A 21,204-nucleotide genomic window follows, 5' to 3' on the forward strand; every position below is an offset into this window, starting at 1 on the left:
TCAGCCGCCCCCAGCAGCTGCACTGAGAAGCTTTTGGCTCCAGGGGCAGCAGCCGGTGTAGAGTCTGTAGCCTTAAGGTGTCCCTTTCTATTGCTTGTGACGTGATTTTGAGCTTTGCCCTGGGTTCGTCCTCTTTCTTACCGAAGGGACCCGTAAACACCTTCTCTATGGCATGCGGAAGGTGATGAGCTTGGGCGGCCCTTGCTCCCTGCAGCTGCATGCTGGAGCCCAGCGGTTCGCTCAGGGGAGTGGGATGCCGGCGGTGAGCCGAGGAGCTGCCTGGCTCAGCGGGAGCTCTTCGTAGCACTGCCCGGGAGCCAGGGCAGGCGCTGCTTGCCCAGGGCCCGGCGGGCAGGAGGCAGGAAAGGTGTGCTCCCCCTCCCCTTGGCCCCCGCTCCCGGCCCTTGGGAGGGGCCAGCCCCGGCGGGTGCGCCCTTTTTTCCCCCGGCCTGGAGCAGCACCTGGTCCCCCGGCAGCCGGGGCGGCCCCTCCGTCGTGTCCCGCTGCCGCCTGGGCCGGCCGGGGCGGGGGCACATCCCGTCTCCGCCGCCTTCAGGGGCGCCGCGTCCCGCTGGCGGCGCCTCATGGCGCGATGCAGCTGCAGTGGGAGGGAGAGGAAACCCACCCCCCTCGCACGGCGGCCTCCTTTGTAACCGCCCGGCCCAGCTCAGCGCGCAGCGGCTCAGGGAGCGCCGGAGCGCGGCGGCGGGAGCAGATGGAGCCGGAGGGTAAGGCTACGCCCAGCCCCCCGCACCCTGGCCGCAATTCCGAGACAGCCTTGCGCTGGCCCGCCGAGCTGTCGGTGGAGGTTGCGGCAGCCGCGGGGAGCCGGGCCGGGAGCGAGGCGGCGCGGGGGTCCCGGCGGGCCGTGGGGTCTCTGCGGTGCGAGCGGGGCTGGGTCCCGGGCCTGCTCCGCTCCAGGTGTGCGGGGCCCCGCCGCCGCTTCCCTCCCCTGCTCTGCCCTCCAGCCGCCGGCCGGCGGGCGGGCGCTGCCTCGCGCGGTCCCGCCGGCTCTGCTGGGGCCAGGGCCCCGCTCCGCCCGCGCCTCGGCGGGAGCCCGGGGGTCGGGCTGCTCCGCCGGGGGAAGCGGGGGGCGCAGCGGAGCAGCCTGCACGGACCGAAGGGCGCCATCAACTAACTTTCTTTCTTTAACTGATTTTTTTTCTTTTCGTTCTCTGCCCCCGCGAGCGGGTGGAGCGGTTCTGATGCAAACCCATCGCCCGCGGGGCCGGCCCGCCCTCCTCAGGCTGGACCCGCAGCGGCGCTGGCTGCGCTCCTCACGGCCTCCCAAGCGCCAGCTGCGGGCTCACCCCGAGCTGTCCCCGCACACCCAGCCCGGACCTGGCGTCCCTGTGCGGCTCACAATGGCCCGGGAATCCATGTTTGAGTAAATGCAGCACTGCGTTGTGTAAATATATTTTTAGTTCTCCGAAAACCACACAAAACCAGTTCTGTTAAACATTCATTTCAGTATAACTGCTATTTTCTGTATTAGATTAAATTTATTTCCTTCCAATCCATATTTAGGCACTTATGAAATGCTGAGGTTTTTTTCCTCTCTTCTTTTTAAAGACCTTTTGGAACTCTTAGTACTCAAAATGTAAACGATTTCCAGTTGCAAATTAGGAAATCTCTTAACCATAATGGTCTGTTGTGTTTAGCTGGCTGTCTCTGTAAAACTCTGTAAAAAAAATTCTCATTGGGGGGTGGGGAAGAAGGGAAAAACAAAACAAAACAAAAAAAAAAAAAGGGGGTGGGGAAGCCCTAAAACCCCTTATGAGATTCATGTTTAGAAAACTGGTCACATGCATCGTAGCTGTTTTTTAAACCTCAGTACCTATGTCACATTTTCCATTCCAAATATTAGGAGTGGTTTAACTATGTTAAAGGGATATAGTCTACCTTAGTTCCATTGCAAGCATTAGGGAATTTTAACACAAAGGAAAATAGCTCTGCAACATAAAAGAATCTTGCAGTGCCTGATACGCAGCAGCACCAAGGAATGAGAGAGACTATTGGCAATTGTTAATGACCAGAGCTGGTTTTTTTGAGAAGCATGCAGAATGGAAGGGGTTATGTATGGTAACCAATACACTGATAGAAGTATTCTTGCATTCTTTAGAAGTTTATCTTTTATAGAAAGCTGTTTTTCACAATGCTGGGAGGATGTTTTAGAGTTCATATTCTCTCTACCAGATCTGTGTTTATAATATCCCTTGAACTAAACAAGCTGGGTTGTTCCTCATTTAACTCACTTGTGACCCAGTCCTTTATATTGTATGTGTTCTTACCTAAATGACACTAAAGAAAAATAATAAAAATGAGACTGAGTTTGAAGGAACTCCTTTTATTTTTGAAGAAACTCCTTATTTTTAAAGAAATAAATTCTTATTTTTAAATAACGGAAGTTTTCTGCCCTGCTTCTTGGGTAGGTAAAAGCTGAGCAACCTAGAAAAGATTATGGTGCGTTGCAGAGCTGCTGAAGTTCCCCACCTGCCCTGGATCCAGAGATATCCAGGCAATTTGACTTCTGGCACCTCCTTAGGTACCAGTCTTCAATACATTAATTTTTAGAGACTGGTCCTCCCACATGGCTTGGAGCCTGCAGTAGTTGATATGCCCATGTTTGCCGCCCCCTGCTCTGTTAGGAAATCTGTAGATCTTTCTTGCTCTTGTGGTTCTGATGTGCCCTGCTTGCACAGTCCTGTCTGGAATCATTCTTGAATGGGGCTGGAATTGCTGTTGTCCGGTCTCATTTGGCGCAGCTTCTTGCATTTAAATGTGTGTCTAAAACTGCTGAAAGTGAAGCCGGACTTAAAGACCTTTGTCTCTGGCCGAGTGTGCAGATCTAGGGCCTAGCAGGTATATTCCACAGAGGCAGGGAAGAAGGATGAAGTTGATATTAGGTTGCCCTTTCCTTAAGGAAATCCAGTGTACTATACGAATGGTACAGAAATATTGACCAACACAGTTCTTGTGGGTCTCTGCCCACCTCCCAACATTGGCTGAGGTGATGATGTAGGACAAAGTTGGGACTGCAGAATGTATTTGGTCTTGGAGCGTCTCAGAGGTGCAAGAGAGACTATTATATTCAAAACAATAAAAACAGTACAATCATAGTGATGATGGTCCTCGTGCCTTTTTGTGTGGGATGAGCTCCTATAGTGTGATCTAAAATGAGGAAGACTGCCTTAGGTCAGTAGTGATGGAAGTGGGATGTTGCAACCTTGTGACACCAGGAGTGACAGACTTGGGAAGTCAGAATCCCAGGTGATGATTTTTCACTCATGCGTTGTTTGCACTGCAGTGTTTTCAACTCAGTTTTTGTGGCTGGGTTTTCCAAAGTATTTCCAAAGTATTCCCTGGTCGGGTTCAATGTGTTTGGTTTCGAGAAAGGTTTGTTCTCAAACAAACTATGTGAGATGGAGTGATGTGGGCAATGCTGCCCACTGAAATACAACCTAAAGTCGAACTGTTTCCTACTGGTTTTCAATGAAAAATGTACAGCTGACTTCTGCAGGATGTTTTGAGAACAGCTTTGTCTTCCCATGTGTCTGTAAGCTCAAAGAATACTGAATGTTCCTGTCTGAAGCATGTCTGTTCCTGCTGACCAAGCTCAATAGTTATGGATCTATGGGGCTTTTTCCAGATTGTCTGGTCCTTTCTTTTTTTTAGGGATCTTGATAAGATTATTGGGGATCAATAAAGGTCCTGCTTTGGTCGTGGAGTGTGACCCAGTGGCGTGTGTGAGAATTGAAAGGGCAGGGAATGTACATGCAGCAATGATGTGATTAATGCTTTAGTTCCTCTGACTGTGCAATGGTTTCTACTAAAGCTACAAAATCGTTAAATGCTTTTGAGTAATATTAATTTTCTTCTTCAAGCTATTTTGTTAAAAATTACATTTTAATTTTTAAATTTAAATTTTTCATTTACTGAAAACTCAATTTGAAACTAAAAGAGATGACTGATAAAACCTAAGTAATGATATTTCTAGCTCCCTGGATACAGACATTTTGTTAGATTTTGAGCCATTGATTGTGTAGATGTTAACTTGTTTGAGTTGAGTGAACAGTGGCAGATTAAAGGCAGTAATAACTACTTGTTATCCATTTGTATTGACATTATCAAATTTTAATGTGAAATTTGATGTTTCATTCGAGAGAACTGAATGACTTTTCACTGACAATGGCTTGCGATTCTTACATAATTATGAATATTGATGCTCTTTTGAAAATATGTCTCTTGTTCCAAAATCTCTGAACTAGCTGCAAGTTCCTTTTGAGTAAAAAATAACATGACTTCGCATATTTCTCAGATGTGGGAACAGAGTACATGACATAGCCTGAGCTAAGATGGACTTGGACATGAGTGAGAGGAGAGAGAAAATAGGAGGGAGTATTGTTGAGCTCTTTTCCATGATGTGACAGCTCTCAAGCCACGCTGTGTGCCCATCACCAGCTCTCAGGGCTCTCATATTTTTTGTCCTCTGCTGACCCCTTTGAACACCCTACTGAGAACTGAGCCTGGCACCCCTGAGCACAGGATTCCAGAACTCCATGGTGAAAATCCATGTGAAATTGAAAATAGACGTCTGCAGCTCAGTGTTGCATTCTCTGGAGCATTTGGGAGGCAGTCAAGTCATAGCATGGAACCCTGACTGGTTTGGAGGTTATGAGTGGTGAAATTTGAGATGCCTTTGCTGGTGGAACAATAGTGAGGTACACTGGAAAGTGCTTCCAGGGGAACGTTTTTTCCCCTCCCTCTACTCTCCCTCCTCCCATTTCCAGCCAACTCCTAAAAGCAAGGGTTATTATAAGTAGTCTTGCATTCTACACTTTACAGTGTCTCAAAATTTTATGGGTCTTTGGGTTTTATTTCAAAGTTTGTGGCTGTTCATTCTATCTATGCTACCTGTTGTTGGGAGTTCCTGATACTACAATACCAAGTGTTTGCTTTTACCTGAGTACCCAACAAGTGCATGGTATCCCTGCTGGTGATGCTAATTGGAGTGACAACCTCATACTCATCTCTGCTCCCTCGGTGGTGTGGCTGTTGCTTTTTCTGGCAGTGGTCACCATGTCCTTCTATAAGAAATACTGAGGTCTGCAGTTGTGGCTTTTCAGGGTTAACTCGTTGAGTTTAAGTGGCATTATTTAAAGCATGTTGTCTCTGTGGTCCCTGATCACTGCCTCACAAAATGCTGTTCTCAGTACCTTTTCTTCTGGTTTTGCTGACTATAGTTGATATTTTTCTCTTTCTGTGAAAGAATTTATTGGTATTACCTGCTTCCTTGTTTTCTGGGTTGCACTTTTCTTGCTATTTGCCTGGGATTAACACTCTTGTGTAGAACACAAAGCCAATGGCTTAACTGCTGTGAGAGGGCTTGGTGAAGAATTGAGGAGGAAGACTCTGAGGAGGAGGTATTGACATAGCATAATCTCAGTCATGGATTCTGCAGGATACTTGAGGGGCTCCGCAAAGTGAGTTAATCAACTCTTCATCTGTAGTCCCTCCATTAACAGAGGGATGCAATTCCTACCTTGAAGCCAGGCCATTTAAATAACCTTTCAGATATTGGTACGATACTTTTGTTGTTCAGTCTTTTCTTCTCTTCCTCTTAGTATAATTAATTTTGTGGTTATGAACTCTAAAAACCAATAGCTCTTTCACAGTTAACCATCAGTATTAAAAAGTTGCAGGAGTGCTATAATGGGATTTTTCTCCTTTGTTGAGAAGTTGGTACTGCCTGATGGCTAGTAAATCTGGCTTTATTGTCACATGGCATCCCCAAGAGGCATTGTTGGTCCCTCTCTGTACTGGTGCTGGACTGAGAAGGATGTTTTGTGTCTTAAAGGAATATGTCAAGTGTTACCAGCTTTGGTGTTTCAAATGCCGGTGACTTTTTAGAGAACTCAGAGTTACTAAAGTCTGGAATAACCATTTCTTAATTTTAAAATTTCATAGACCTCTGAAATTTAAATGTTTAAATGTTTACCATAAATGTTTAAATGTTAATGATACTTGTTCAGAGGGCACTCTTGAGATTGGGTCAGAAGCAGTCATTGAGCAGTGAATAGAGTCATGTGGAATTAATGGTCTTCGTATCTGTTGTTAGTCATAGGAAAAATGCATCTTTTGGGATGACAGAACCTTCAAGGTACTAACAGGGACAGAGCAGATCACTGGCCATTGCTGTGAGAGGTGAGGAGCTCTGAAGGTATGAATGTAGGTCCTCGTGCATTTCAGCATGGCCATGAGCAATTGCTTTACTGTAATTGCATTTTAAAATCCTGAAATGTCCCCTTTTGAAAGATTGTTCTAGTTCTTTATTTCTTCTTTATTCATCTAACTTTATGCTGCTTCATATAAATTCTTTTATTTAATTTCTTTTATTTAAATTCTTTTATTTAAATTCTTTTATTTAAAGGAAAGAGCGTTTTTATGCTGAACTATTAAATAAATCAATTGTGCATGGTATTTGCCATTTTTCTCTCTTCAAGTATTTTGAATAATCTCCACTGAAATATACAGAATCACTGCTAAAAGTGTAGTACCTTTATGGTTAATTTCTGATATTCACTGAGCTGGTTCATTAATGTGAATGGCTAAAACATTAACACAGATCCAGAGTTGACACTGGTTAGATGTCAACCTGTTATTGGAAGCTCAGCCTCTATCCTTGGGATGGAGCATTTGGATACAGTGTGTGCAAGCAGCATATACATCTGTACGTGGCATCATGGCAGTCTGGATGGAGCTTTTTGGAGGATACCAGTCTTGATATTAAAGAATATAATTTCTAAAAGTCCGAAGAACCCAGTAGTCACAGTGTTTTTTGAAAGACAGTGACATCTAAATATCACTTGAATGTTAAAGGTTTCTCCTCTTTATTTTATGCTTCTGAAAAGCAGGCAGTGTTTTATATTTCTGAAAAACAGGCAGGTGTCTGATTATAATGAAGGAATTTAACACTGGGCTCTAGTTTTCTTAAACTCTTGGCTTCTTTTTATTCTTTCTTTTTGGGTTTACAGGCTCTGAGCAGAAATTCTCTCTTGGTAATTTAACCCTGACCAAATATTTACATTCATGAGATTCTTGCTACTTCAGTAATCATTTTGAGCCTTTAGGTTGGAACAGGGTGAAAGTTAATGTACTAAACATTGGGGCAAGGAAGTGTGAAAGGAAGACCAAAGAAACCTCCAAACACGGATTTGCCATGTTTGATATGAATCACTTACTAAGTGTAATTTGGTTGTCACTTCCAGAATGAGATCGACAGAGACACAGTGTTTTCTGCCACTGGCCCTATGTGTCTGATGGAGGCTTGTGATTTGAATTTCACCCACAACTTGAAAAAACGGAATAAAAATATTTGTGTAAAAACTGAAGGGAACAAAGTAGTAGAAGAGAATACGGAAATAGAAAAGAAGGAAAAAGTGAGGACAGTGCAAAAAATCCTGGTAGAGGCATCCGATGAGATTTTGAAGAAAGAGGGTTTTTAAGTCAAAATTAGTAAGTAATCTGAAATTTGTAGAAGAGGAAACCTGTACAAACTGCTCTGAGAGATTAACATGTGGGCACTGCAGAAGTAAGGGAGAAGTTCTCCAGGGTAACACCAACAGAGAACTGAATAAAGGAAGGAGTGATCTCTCTGCAGACCAGTGAATAGAAATACCACCTGGTCGCAGCTTCCCATGGGTTTGGTTTTTTTCCTAAATTTTGTCACAATCCCACATCATGCCCTGTGTTGGCTGCCGTGTTTCTGGGAAAGACGGGGGATGAGTGTGCTCAGTTCTCACGCCCTTTGGGGAGAAATATGCAAGGTTCCTCATGGAGGCTCTCAGGGGAGGATGGAGCTTTCTCGCACAAGCCCACCTTGGCCACACCTTTGGAGATGTGCTCAGAGCCCCAGGGATTGGGTAGTGGTCTGACCTTTGGGTCGACCACTGCAGCTCCATGCTGCTGCCAGTGAGCTGCCAGGAGAGCAAGGTGTGTGCACCCACGTGAGATAGCTGAACACATAACCCAGTACAAGCTGGGCATTGTGTTCACTCTTAAATTGGATGGGAAAGGGGATTGTGCCCCCATAGGTAAAATGGTGCCGTTGGTTGGCATAGTTGTACTGGAGCTGTGGCTGAACCTACATAAACTGACAATTATCGAGGCCCAGCCTGTAGGAGTGTACAGCTGCATCTTGGAACTCTCAGAGGTTTGTGTTGAAGTAACATGTACGGTTTTTCTATTTAAATTTTTCCCTGTTTTCCCCTTGTTTGTTGAGTATCTGCAAAGCGTCTGGCTGGGGGTAGATGGATTTTGCCTGGAGGAAAACCTCAGCCATTCCAATTTCCTGCTGGAGCCAGGTGTTCCACCTCTGTGAATCGCTCTCACTGGCTGTGGGAGTCATTCATGCAGAGTGAAGTTTCCCGTGGAGGAACAAACAGTGCTGCCTGCTGAGCGCTCTCAGATCTGTTTTACTAATTGCTATTGAAATTCTCACAGCCTGTTTCTTGACTGTAGAAATGCAGAGCCAAATATCAACAGTGGGGGGAGAAGTCCCCCTCTAATTATTGTGCGGTTGAGAAATGCATTTCTTAAATTTTTTTTCATCTTATGCAAATACATGCCTTGCTTTACCATTCCTAATTTACTGGTAAAAGTGCAAGTGTTCACAGAGAGTAAGAGAGTAAGATTTCCTCAAAATAGTAAAATAAAAATAATAATTTTTTTAAATTCTGTCTTATCCGTACTGTGTGGAGTTGTTGGAACTGGGTGTTTGGTTGAACTTATGGCTGCTTGATCTTGATGGCTGTGCAGTCGAAAAGGTTGCCTCACTTGGAATGCAGAACATATGCTTTTCTTATTCACTTGAAAGGATAGTCTGGTGTTTTGTTGGTATTTCCCAGACCATGCAAGTCCAAAAAGTTATTTTTAAAACTAATCCTCTTCTTAGGACAAAGAAACTGACAAAGCAAATTTTGAGCATAGGAGAGCTACTCTCTTACTTGTCCATCTACTTCGGGGCTCTGGTCACAGACTGAAAACCTTTGTAGCAAATGGTTATGGAATAGCTGGCAGCAAGAGGTGGTTTTATTATTTCTTTTCTTTCCCCTCCACTCAGTTGTTTAAAAATTCCATTGTATCTTAAAGCTGGAGGGTTCATCAACTCACAGAATTCATGACCTCCATGGAAATAGAAATTTTCTTATGGCAAGTAACAGAATTTCTAGTTCAGAAACTATATACGGAGTTGTGCGACTGTTTTACTTGTATGTTTGAAGTGTTAAAATGTTGTATCATGACACTGTATTATGAGGGTGGATGTTCCACTCCACTCCTCTGTGCAAAGTGTTGCATTTTGGGTTTGAGCTGTTCCATTGGAAGCTGTAAGGAGCTGCAGGTGAGTTGCCTCCAATTGCACAGTGTGCACTGTTTTATTGCTCCCTTTTCTCTCCTCCCTCTTGGTTGGATTAGCTTTCACCATGGAGAATTGAGCAGGATCTTGCTGAATGATTTTTGATGACAGCAGAGCCTCTATAGGGTGGAGGTTTCATCTCTCTTCGATGGAGGATCGGAAGTAGGTGGTGCCTGTAATCTGGGAGAGGTTTGGTGAAATGCTCATAAAAATCTTAAACCTTGAGAACACTGGTTTTAAACTTGGCTGTTTGATTCCCCTACACCTGCTTTTGCACCTGTACTGCTTGGGTCTCCCAGCCACAAAGGTATTGTATGCTAAGAGTATATTCCAAATCTGCTAAATGTATTAGATTATCCTGTCTCCTGTTTACTGATCTGTTCCATCAGCTTTATTGGATGAACATCAAACTCCTGTTGAGTCCTGGTTATCTGTTTGTCCCATTTCACAGTGCCTGGGGAATCCATGAGTACTACTGATGTGGCTCAGCATCAACCTACTGCCTTTTTTTTTTTTCTCCCCCCTCTTCTTCTCTCTTCTCATTTCCAACTGTTCTTGGTCACTTCCCTCTGACATATTCCACTTCTGTGGAAGCTCCAGGATATTCCTGATGATATCTTTGCCCAAGATGTTTGTGCTGTGACATCTGCTTGGCTGACTACTAAAAATTAATAAACCCTGAGTTACTGCAATTTGAACTGAACTTAGCCTAGATCTACAGATCCTTCTAGAGACCATTTTTGCATTTTTGTGCATTACTTTCAGCCCTCTATAACTTTTGGTTTTATATCCAGAACATTGAGGTTTACATAGGTTGTGTTTGTGGAGTTATGATAACTTTGTGCTGCCATTTCTCTGATTTTTTAATTTTATTTAATTTAATCCCCACCCCCCACGGAATTTATGTTACTCTATCTTGTGATGGAAGAAGTGATCTTACATACTAAATGAGACTTTTGAACATATAATCACTTGGTTTAGCTTGCAGAATTCTGGGTGTGGTGATAGGATAAATAACAAAATCCATCATCATTGTCATTCCTTAGTGCCATACATCCCATAGGCACCTTCTGAGAAGGTGCTTGGCACTAAAACCTGATTTTTTATTTCGCTAGGTAGTGGGGAAAATAAAATGAGACTTAATCTAATATCTGTTTGATTAGTAAATCAGTATATTGATCTGTCTTTTGAAATGCATTAAAGATATTTAAATGACATGTGCCTTTAGTTTCTAAAAATACTGCAGAATCATAATTTGCAGTAAAGGCCTTAAAATACTTTTTTATGAAATAAAATTGTTTTTTCTTTTTAAATATTAGTAAGAGTTTTCAAAGGGAGCACAGTTATAGAAGGGGGAGTAGTTCAAGTGTGATTCTGTAACTTCCATTTTGGTTTTGTTTGTTTATTTTTTAACACTTGAAAATCAGATGGTGCTTTAAGGATTTTTTAAGTTGATGCTGGGGATTGCAGTGGTGTGCCCTTGCTGAGAAGGCTTGTGGCAGACCTTCAAATCCAAATTCTTATTTTTCAGTCTGGTGTGGTGATGATTGCTCTCCTTTATTTCACTTAGAAGCAGAGTATGCTTTTCAGCAACTTTGGTATTAAAAGATGTGACCCAAAGAAATTTTATAGTTTTCTCCTGATGATTCTGCTGCCAGATAAATATATTGGAGGGAGGTCACACCTTCAGAGATAAACACAGGCTGGAGCAAGATAAGGCCTTATCTAAACAGAGCAGGCAGTGTTTTACCTGGGTATTGCTTCTTGGATGTCTTCTAATGTCAGTACAGGACTAGAGCTGATCAGTCAGATTGCATGCCCAGAGTTTCCCAGAGAAAGGGAATCTGTTGGAAAAATATTTATCCAAAAGGGAGCCTGAACTGGAAATATGGTGGTAATGTTCAGTTTAGTGTTGGATTTATAATGAGAGTTCTGCTTAAAATGATGCTTCTTAATTATATGTATTTCTAGGTGGTGTTACAGCTGGGTAATAGACTTGTATAAATGTGTCTACTGAATGAATGTGTAATTAATGTCCAGAATAAAAGAAATGTAATTAACAAGATTTTTCTTCATAATGTCCAGAATAAAAAAAATGTAATGAACAAGATTTTTCTTCATAAGGACTGAATTTATCAAATAGGTTTGTCTTTTCTTTGTTAGCAACCTGGTCTAGTGGAAAGTGTCTCTGCCTATGATGGGGGGTTGGAATGTAGTGGTCATTAAGGTCACTTCCAATGCAAACCATGTGTGATTCTATAATTCTATGAATAGGCAGAAACTGGATGTAGATTGTTACACTTCCTTGTTTTGGCTCTGACTTGTAGTGGGTTTGGTTTTTCAGTGATGAAAATGTGTTACTGTGTCTTTTAGCTGACTCTTCAGCTGACTCTGAATTTGTCCTCTCTCCTTGCACCCAGCTGGCCTATTCAAGATGTGGTGTAGAGTCTTCATTTCAACTTGCTGGTAAACTTGATTAAACTATAGTGTCCAATTTTTTTTTTCTCTCTTCCTTTTGGAATACCTGAAATGCATTTTTAAGAGCTAGATGCCACAATTGCAGGATTTGAACTAGTTTGTTTAAACAAAAAGCCCACAAAAACTGGAAGTCTGTATCTTTTCCACCCTGTTATTTTTACATTTACTTCATGACAGTCATGATAGAGGCTGATTTATGCAGGATATGAAGTTCAGCTCAGCTGTGGATTTCTACAGTAGTTTATAGATAGCTTAGAAATAAATGTTTGTAGAGGCTAGGTAGTGACAGTGTTTGGTTCTTTGGTCTGGCTGAAATTTGTAGCATATTCACTAAAAATATTGACATCTCTGGTCTGTTACTTGGAGCTGACCTTGATAGATCAGCATTGCTGCTCTCTGTCAATCCCACCCATTGCATCTGTTCTCTGTGTAGTCTGAATGCAAGGGCAAAAATTGAATTAAATGGATTTTCTGATTTTGTTGATTAGTGATATTAAATCTAATGTGGTTTTTTGGCTTGGGTTTTGTCTTGTAGTGTTAGGATTTTTTTGTTTTAACTAATTGCTTTTTGAGAGAAATCAGGAGTATGACTTCTTCTTTCCAGTGTTTTTCACTGCTGTCAGTTGTTTCCTAAATGTTAGACCTGAGCTGACATCCACACTCTGTCAGGCAGACCTGCTTCTGATACATTGCCAGTGCACTAACTATTCCAGAAAGTTAATGGAAACACCTCCAGTTTCTTCCTTCCCTCAGCTTATCTCATACTGACCATGTAAAAAGAGCTATTTATATTTAGATTTGATTAGTTTCCCTGTGCTAGTCTCCAAATTTGGAGCACTCTTTAAGCTCTCTGCTGCTAAAACAACTTGCAGGTAGTCAGCTGCTGCCTTTTTGGGGCTGTCCATGTAAACTCAGCTGAGGTCTGGCCAACATGGCTAAGGGTCTTCTGCCTGGGAAGATACCGAAATCTTTGTTACAAGTACTGCTTTGGGGGTGGGGGGTTTTTTTTGGGTTTTTTTGTTTTGTTTTTGTTGGGGGATTAGTGGAGTTTTTTTGTGGGAGGAGGGATGCTGTGCTTGGTTTTATTTTTTGTTTGGGGGTTTTTATTTTGTTTGTTTTGTTTCATTTGGGTTTTTTTGTGTGTGTTTGGTTTTTAAGAAGACTTTCAAAACTAACATGTGCTGTATACCTGCTGGAATAGCTTCATCCCAGTGGAGGCAAACAGCAGATCCTTGGCAGTACAAGCTCAGTCTTAGTTTGCATTATATGTTATTGGATCCTTGGATGGATTTTCCACTGGAGAAGAAGCATTGTCTTCTGAGTTCCAGTAGGCTAACCCACTATTAAAAGTTGGCTTGCAGTGTTTGTAAATATAGGCACACCATAGTTTCATATCATGTAGCAAGGATTATTATAAACAGTGATGTGTTTTCTGCTCTTTATCATCATGCTTAATTTCATAGTGTCATGGTTTGGGAATGGTACTCCCCAATGAAGTGTTCTCACCAAGACTCTCCAAACCATGCTCCACTTGCTCTCTCCCTGATGGCAGCTGGATAGGAGAATTGGAGGCACAGCAGAAAAAGATCCTGAGTTGAGAGAAAATAAATTTACTGAAAACAGCAATGAGGTAAGAAAATTAACATTAAGGGCAGCAATAGTAATACAGAATGAACAGGAGAGAGGCCGATGATTCACGTGCTCATCACGACACAGAACCCCTGAAAAGACCTGACCATGCCATGCTGTGCCACCTGCAAGGGACCCCTCCCCACTTCCTGGAAAATTATGTGAAGTGATACAGAATAACCTGGGTAAAATGAAAGTAAAAATTAACCCATGTGGAAACAGGACACATGTTTTTTGGGATGACACTTCAGAAACAAACACTGTAGCACTGTAGTCAACCTGCAATACTAAGCAGACCCACAGTACAACAGAGGAAAAATACTGACCAGTGTCTTGTTAGGGGAAAAAATGTTCTTCTCAGTTCATGGGGGTTCAGTATATTCCTTTGCAGTTAGATTTGAGGACACAGATTGTAAAGTAATCTTAGTTTAAGATCTGGGGTGCTTAACAACTGAGGTTTGTCTTCAGCATGTCAATATCATTAGGGAAAAGCCCAGGTTATTCTAAATAGTTTTTTCTGTTATCTCTTCCACTCTATTTACAGGCTTGATAGGAGTTTTATTGTTTATATGGCATGAAAGACTTTGGTCCATAAGAGCAGGAAGTGACAGAAAAAAAAAAAGTTTACTGCCTGTTACATCCCTCTGTTCCAGTGGGAAAATAAAAGTAAGAACAAAATCTTGTTTTTCGTTCCTTCATTTTCCTCTTTGTCAGAGGGAATGTGTTTGTTACAGTAGAAATTGATTGAAGAAGTTCCTTTTGTGCTTCAGCTTGTGGAGTACATGGGTTCATCTGGAAAGACTAGATTTCTTTCAGTTTGGGAGATTAGGAAAAATTGCAGCAGTCAAAGAAAAACACCTGTCATTCTTGAAGTAAATATGTTTAGTGATCAGTGGCTCAGGTGGTTACATGAGGACAGGGGAAAAGTGGGATGCTCAAAAGTGGAGGAATTTGGGTTCTGCCAAAGAAAGCTTTGGATGATCTTGTTCATTGGGTAATAGTCTAAACTGTTGGCTCTGCAGCAGTTCTGGGAGTCCTGCCGGCAGTCACAGTGGTAATAAAGGTTGTCTTGGCATCTTATAATGGCTGATCAGGTCTAAAAGAAGAAAGTAAATTTCTGCATTTCTGACCTGTTCACCAGTGAGTGCTCTGCTGCTGTTACAGGAAACTCCTAATTGCTAATATTAGCAGAATTGGTCCCCTGCCCCCTTCCCTCCTTGAGTTGCTACTGTGCTGGCAGCCAGCAGTGTTGGCACTAACACCAAAGGCAAAACTAGAAAGATGAATGTTTAAGAACTTTCTAAGATGTATGTCAGGAAAAGATTCCTTTAATTAGAAGCTGGTGTCATGTTACATCTTTTTGTTTTGGATAAAGTGGCATTTGGTTGAGTCCTCAGAGTACCACAGATCTCCTTCACTGGAAAAAGTGGATGTTGTAGGAAACTCAAGATGTGGTCCTGCTAATTCTTGTAAATCTCTCAGCTTCTTTCCATGCTCCTAAACACAGGGTTTGCAATCCCCAATGGGGCATGAGGACTTCTCACTGAAGTGGCTTTTCTTGGCACTGTGGTAAGACATTCTGGTGCCTTGAGTTGGAACACAACTTAATTTTGGCACTGTTGCTGCCCTGCTGTTTGTGGAAGAGGTCTCCTCTTATTATATGTGAAGAGTTTGGAGCTTTTTTTTTATATCTAAGACTAATAGCAAGATCATGTCTTTACCTTGGAGCACCAGGGGTAAATGCATGGTCTATTGCAGTATCTGATTTTATTTTTAAAAATTTTAATAACTGTATTAACCTCTTTAGCTACCTAGAGTGTTTTTAGATTTCACCTAAAACAACTGGGCATGGAACTAGGAGGTTACTGAGAGGTAAGGTGCTGCTCTAGAGTTCTAGCTTTCTCTGCAGTTAGGCAGGCCATATTTTGTACTTGGTTTCATGACAGTTTCCAATCAGGAGAATCAGAAACTTGTCCTGTTTTAAGTACTTGACTTACACTGTGTAATTGACACAACTGACCTTTTAATGTTAGCATACAGTGCTTACCCTTTGACTGAATCAGCTACTTCTGAATTGAGCTTTGAGGTAATGATTTTTGGTCTTTGTCAGCTCAGCTGGACCTCTGGCAGCAGTTGAGAAAGTCAAGAAGAAGATTGGCTTTGTTTCCTCTGGCCTCCTGAAGCTTTTTGTCTCTTCCATACTTCATCTTGGTCAGTTGAGGACTTTACTTGGAGTCTGTAAAAAATAGGATTAGGTTCTTCAAGCTGTCTGGAAAACCCTGTTGGACTTGGTTCAGCTTTAAGGCTGCCCAAAAACTTGGGCTAGATCTAGGCTAATGTGTTACCAGCAAGAGAGGTCTTTGCATGTAGAACTGGTGGTGTTTTGGAAAATGTTTAAGGTTTGAGCTTTTTCAGAGTGCACATATACATGGTCTCCCTTGCAGTGGATGCATCTGCTCTCCATCTGCAGCTTCAGCATTTATTACTGGCAACTGTGACTTGAGATGCAGAGATTGTTAATCTCTTACAAACCTTTTCTCAGTGGGTGCTGCCTGGTAGCAATCCCTGGATAGACTGGACTTTGTGGTTGCCTTCTCTCTTGCATCAGGTTTGGGGGAAGACTGGATTTGGCTTATAAGGGAGGAGTATAAACAATTCTTGTAGTATTTCTGTTTCTGATTCAGGAATGGGAACAGTTCTAGTTGACATTGTTCTGCTTAGAATGTATTCTTAATTTTAGTATTTGGTGGTAGATTTTGCTTAGTTAAGTCATTTACTTTGTGGTTAAAAATATTAAAGAAAGGAAGAATACCTTGTATTTGCTATGTCTACATCAGTAGTTACTGCAGCCTATGGAATTGGATCTTTGGAAGGAAGTTGGTATTGAGGATCACCATCTGCCCTGGGTGTTAGTATGAAGGGTTTCTACATTGCATCAGCTCATGGTAGGCCCTAAAAGACCATGTGTCTGTTAGCTACCATTGTGTGCTTGACACACTCACTGAATGCCTCTCCTCTTGAGAGAGCAGATCATATGCTCTGAGACTGTAGTTGGCTACAAACCAAAACAGACTAGTATGAAGCAAAGTGGGAGATGGCTTCAAAGGGGCTCTCTTGCTAGCACTTGGTGACACATCCTTTGTCAGCCCCTGGAAAACCTGCACAGTGGAGTTTTACCGGCAGCTTGGTGGGGCCATGGCCCAAAGCTCAAACTAAGCCGTGGCCCCTCTTCTCTTTGGTCCCACACAGGAAGGAAATGTCAGAGAGCAGATTAATTCTATGTCTGTAAGGTGTCCTTTGCTCATCAAATTGACTTTGAGAACAACCCTGTCTAACACAGAACTCAGACACTAAACTCCAAAACTAAAATCCATCCATCCCACTCCTGGTTTGATAGCAGGGACAGCAAGAGATGCTCAGAGCCTGGAAGAGGGATCACAGGTCAGCAGGAGAGCACCTTAAGGACAGTGAAAAACAATTCCAACCACTCCAGCCAGTAGATTGGCTTCATTAGGACCTGGCTTAAATTCCTCTGTACACATTAATGGGAAATAAACAAGTGGAGTTAAAAGCGTGTGGTCCTGTGATTGTACCAGCTGTGGCTGGAGCTAGGCTGAGAGAGCTGGGGGTGCTTAATCTGGAGAAGAGAAGGCTCTTGGGAGACCTTAGAGCCCCTTGCAGTGCCTAAAGAGTCTCTAAGGAATTTAGAGTAGGACTTTGGACAAGGGCCTGGAGTGACAGGAGAAGGGGAATGGCTTCCCACTGCCAGAGGGTAGGGTTAGATTGGATTTTAGGAAGAAATTCTTGGCTGTGAGAGTGATGAGGCCCTGGGCACAGGGTGCCCAAAGTTGTGGCTGCCCCATACCTGGCAGTGCCTAAGGCCAGGGCTTGGAGCAGCCTAGGACAGTGGGAGATGTCCCTAGCCATGGCAGGAACATCTTGCTGAAATGAGACAATCTTTAAAATGCCATCGAGCCCAAATCATTCTAGGACCTTGACAAATAAAGCCATGCTGTGGAGGCTGGGCTGCCTTCTCTGGCAATTTGCTTTTGCTGTGATTTCAAACAATTGAAACTTGCTTTAGTGCCATCAGTAGCTATGACCATGACCTTCCACAATAAGCAGTGAAATTGTTTGAAGGGCCAGGAAGATGCTGCTGTTTTTTTCTGCTTTGTAAGTTGATCAACACTTGTCTTCGTCCTATAAACTGAAGTGTTTCCTGGAGGTATGTGCCGCATCGTTTGCTTATCAAGATTGCAAAATATGTTTCAAAATCAGTGACTTTAAAGTAATATGTTCATTGGAGGGGGGATTACTTTTCAAATTGAACCATTAAAACTGATAGAAAATAATAATTTTGTCATGATCCTGGCAATGGCTCATTTTAGTTTTTTTGTTTTGTGTGGGTTTGTCTTTGTTTTGTTATGTTTTTAAAATGTTATTATTATTTGTCTCCAGGAGGCTTCATTAGTAGTATTTTCTTGTAATATATCTTTTTCTTCTTGGCTTAGTCTCTTACTTCTCTTTAGTGATAAAAAAGAGATGTCTGTATTTTAAAATCATATCAGAGCTGATTAATGTTGGTTGAGAGAGAAGTGCAGGATGTATGTTTCAAAGGCACAGAAAGAAATAGGAAGTTTGATTTCTAGTTAAATATTTGATTTTTTTATTTAAAGGTTTGCAGCATCCCTTTTGACCTTGATTAAGGCATCTGATTCTTTATTCCTTTTATGATTTTTTTTTCTTCATGAGGGAAAACAGCTTGATATTTCACTCAAACTGACACTTTTCCTTTAAAGCTCCAGTTCCAAATTCAGGTAGTTACTTATGAATCTCAGATTAGATTTAAAAAAATAATAAAATATTTGATTGAGATTTTTCAATGTCTTTGTTGGAGGCATACAGCTTTTTAGTAGCTTTGAGACAGTAAGTTACAAAAAACTTGCATTTCCCAAATTTCAGAGAGGTAAGTCTACCAAATCCCTGGATGTGTTATAAGAATCTTATGGCTGATCCTCTTCTAAATACCTGCACCTGGCAGAGGTTTGGGTTTCTGTTCTTTTCATCTCTGAGGCCATAGGTAAATACTGTCTCTGTTTAGTTCATTTATTTTTGCCTCCCTAGTAAAATTTTTTGTGAGACATTCTTTGGTGCAGTTCTGTGTCAATCCACCAGATGACACTTGATGCTTGAGGATTAAAATATGAGTGGTCCCGCATGAAAAATTCTGTATTCTTATGTTGACTTAGGAAAAAATTCAGAACATCTTATTTCCAGAGTGTTTTCATGTGATGCTTGTAAATTTGAGGGGTGTGTACAAATGATACTCTCCATTCCTGGGAGTGTTCAAGGCCAGGCTGGATTGGGCTTGGAGCAGACTGGGATAGTGGAAGGTGTCCCTGCCCATGGCAGGGTAAGGGATGAGATGAGCCTTGAGGGTCCTTCTACGATTCTATACTCTTGTAATGAGAGGTTACTGGTGGGAGCAAAGACCCTCAGAAGGGTGTGTTCTTACCCTGTTAAACTCATCAGAAGGCAACATTTGTGTGGTGGATCTCTGGTGCCTTTGCAGGTTCTACCACAATATTGACAGCAATTACAAATCCTCCAAGCTGGGATGAAATTGTTTACAGGCCACGGTACGCATTTGTCATGTTCTTTGCTGCCCTCCATCTTCCCTTATCATCTATTCCCCAAATCCTTTATTTTTTACTTTCACTCTTTTTTCACAACTTTTCTTATAATGTTCATGGTCAGCTCTTTTGTTCCACTTCAATTTTGTCTCAAAATCCCATAAAAGAATTAGACCAAAACCTTAAAGCAGTAACTGACACAAGCTGAGCTTTTAAACTGTGTTCAAAAGAAATTTGAAATTGAACAAGAGGGTGTTTTGCATCCCTAATTAGAGGCAAAGCTAAGTAAGCATGACAGATTTATTGATGATAAACCTCAGTCCTGTTTAAACATCTGTTGAAGCTCAACTTAGTAAGTGACAGCAGATTATTGCTGCCTCAGATGCAGTTCCTGTGGAACTCTGGAGAAGCTGTGTTGTGGTGTGTTTGCAGGACCAGTCCCAGCAATCCTGGGGCTCTGTCCACATTGGAAGGCTTGCTGCAAGTGTCCAGGAAATTGTCCTTCTTAAGATTAACTTGTTTTACTATGTTTTGGGTTACAATACAGGGTGTGATAAAAGGTGTCTATTCTATCACCATCTGTTGAGGGTGGGGGCAGTGATCCTTATCTCCGTGGGAGATATTCTGCTAATGGGCCACCCATTGAAACCAGGTTGTTCTTTATCTTTTCACAACCCATCCTTCCTCCAGTGAGTAATTTTCTGCTAATGGCCATTGAGTCCCACTGTGGGACTGATAAAATTACTTCATCCTATTGGAAGTTGCTCCAGCCAGGGGGAAGAGCCCAACATTTCTTACCAAGATAAAAACAGAGGTTTTGGGACACTAAGGTAACTCCCTTCTCCACTGGACTCCAGAGGGAAGCTGAATTTCCCCACATCACCACTGGACCTCCGGAGGGAAACTACACCTTGTACAGGAGCACTGCTCCAACTGAATCACATCTGTCACTACAAAAGGACTACAGCCACCATTTAATGGGACTGCTACCAACACCCTGCCTGACGGGGTGTCAGGTTGTACTCTGACTTTGTCAGGGTTTGGAGTTTGTTTCTTTGTAGTACTGTATTTCTATTTTAATTTCCCTAGGAAAGAACTAAAAAAATAAAAAAAAAAGATCTGGAGTATTCTCAGGGTGTACTACTGAAGGAGGCAAAAGATGCATAAAAATTATTTTCTTTTGGATTAAAGAGGATCTGAACAGCTCTTGAAGGCAGGCAGAAGACTGCAATGTTCCAAGGGCAGCAAAATATTTACCTTAATATGAATGTGAAATTACTTGTGTGGAAAATCATGTTTTACAGGTTGGGGAGGAGTGGAGTGGGACATCAGTCAGGGGGTGGTTCAGTGCGGCTCTGTTTTAGTGCTGTTTGCGTTAATTGAGGGCATGGGTGGTTTGTTTGACTGCATTTATACACATTTTCTCACAGTGGGAAACTTGGGAATTTTTTGAAAGTGGTGTTCTGCCCTTTATTATCTCCTCTTGTGCTCTACTTTTTTTTCTGTAGTCCAACAGGTCCACATTTTGCTTTGTTTCATGATCAGTAGTTTTCCACCTTTTTCATACAGAGATCCTATTTTTTGTATTAATTTAACAACATGGAAGGACGTTTCCTTGAGAAAATGCAGGTTTTTTTGAGCCAAGAGTGCATTGCCAAATGTTTGTCTAAAGGATGTCATTAGTATGAAGGGAACAAATGATAACCAGCCCAAATCAAAACCTCTTGGCAGCAAGCTACAACAAAGAGCTTTTTGGACTGTCTCGTGCCAACTGTTTAAACCCATATGAGAGACTGTGCTTAAAAGAACAGCATTCAAACCAGAAGCCATAGATGCCATAGAGCAGTCAAGTTAGTGCAAGACAAGTGAATTGTAACTTTGTTTCTCAAGCCAGGCTTCAGTTTCATGACTGTTAGAAAAAATCAAAGGACGAAAGGAAATCCTCCTTCTGCATCTACTGAGCTAGTTCTGGCTGCAAAGCATCTCAGGCCAGGCTCTGGTCACAGAGCAGTGCTCTCCGAATTGCCATGCTCAGCACCCAAAACAGCA

General features: G+C 42.2%; 1 protein-coding gene across 3 annotated transcripts in view; it reads left to right on the forward strand.

Annotated features, from left to right (window-relative positions):
* The first annotated feature begins 537 nt into the window (after positions 1 to 537).
* Positions 538 to 21,204, forward strand: part of FGD3 (FYVE, RhoGEF and PH domain containing 3) — a 102,068-nt gene continuing 81,401 nt past the window's right edge. For all 3 annotated transcript variants that reach the window (XR_004419290.2, XM_033071534.1, XM_033071533.1), the window contains exon 1: positions 538 to 728. Coding sequence is in view for 2 of the 3 variants with exons in the window: in XM_033071534.1 (XP_032927425.1) it covers positions 593 to 728 (136 nt within the window). In the remaining variant the exon portion in view is untranslated. The remainder of the gene's footprint in view (positions 729 to 21,204) is intronic.

Source organism: Catharus ustulatus, chromosome 13, assembly GCF_009819885.2.
Source record: "Catharus ustulatus isolate bCatUst1 chromosome 13, bCatUst1.pri.v2, whole genome shotgun sequence".
Classification (NCBI taxonomy): domain Eukaryota; kingdom Metazoa; phylum Chordata; class Aves; order Passeriformes; family Turdidae; genus Catharus; species Catharus ustulatus.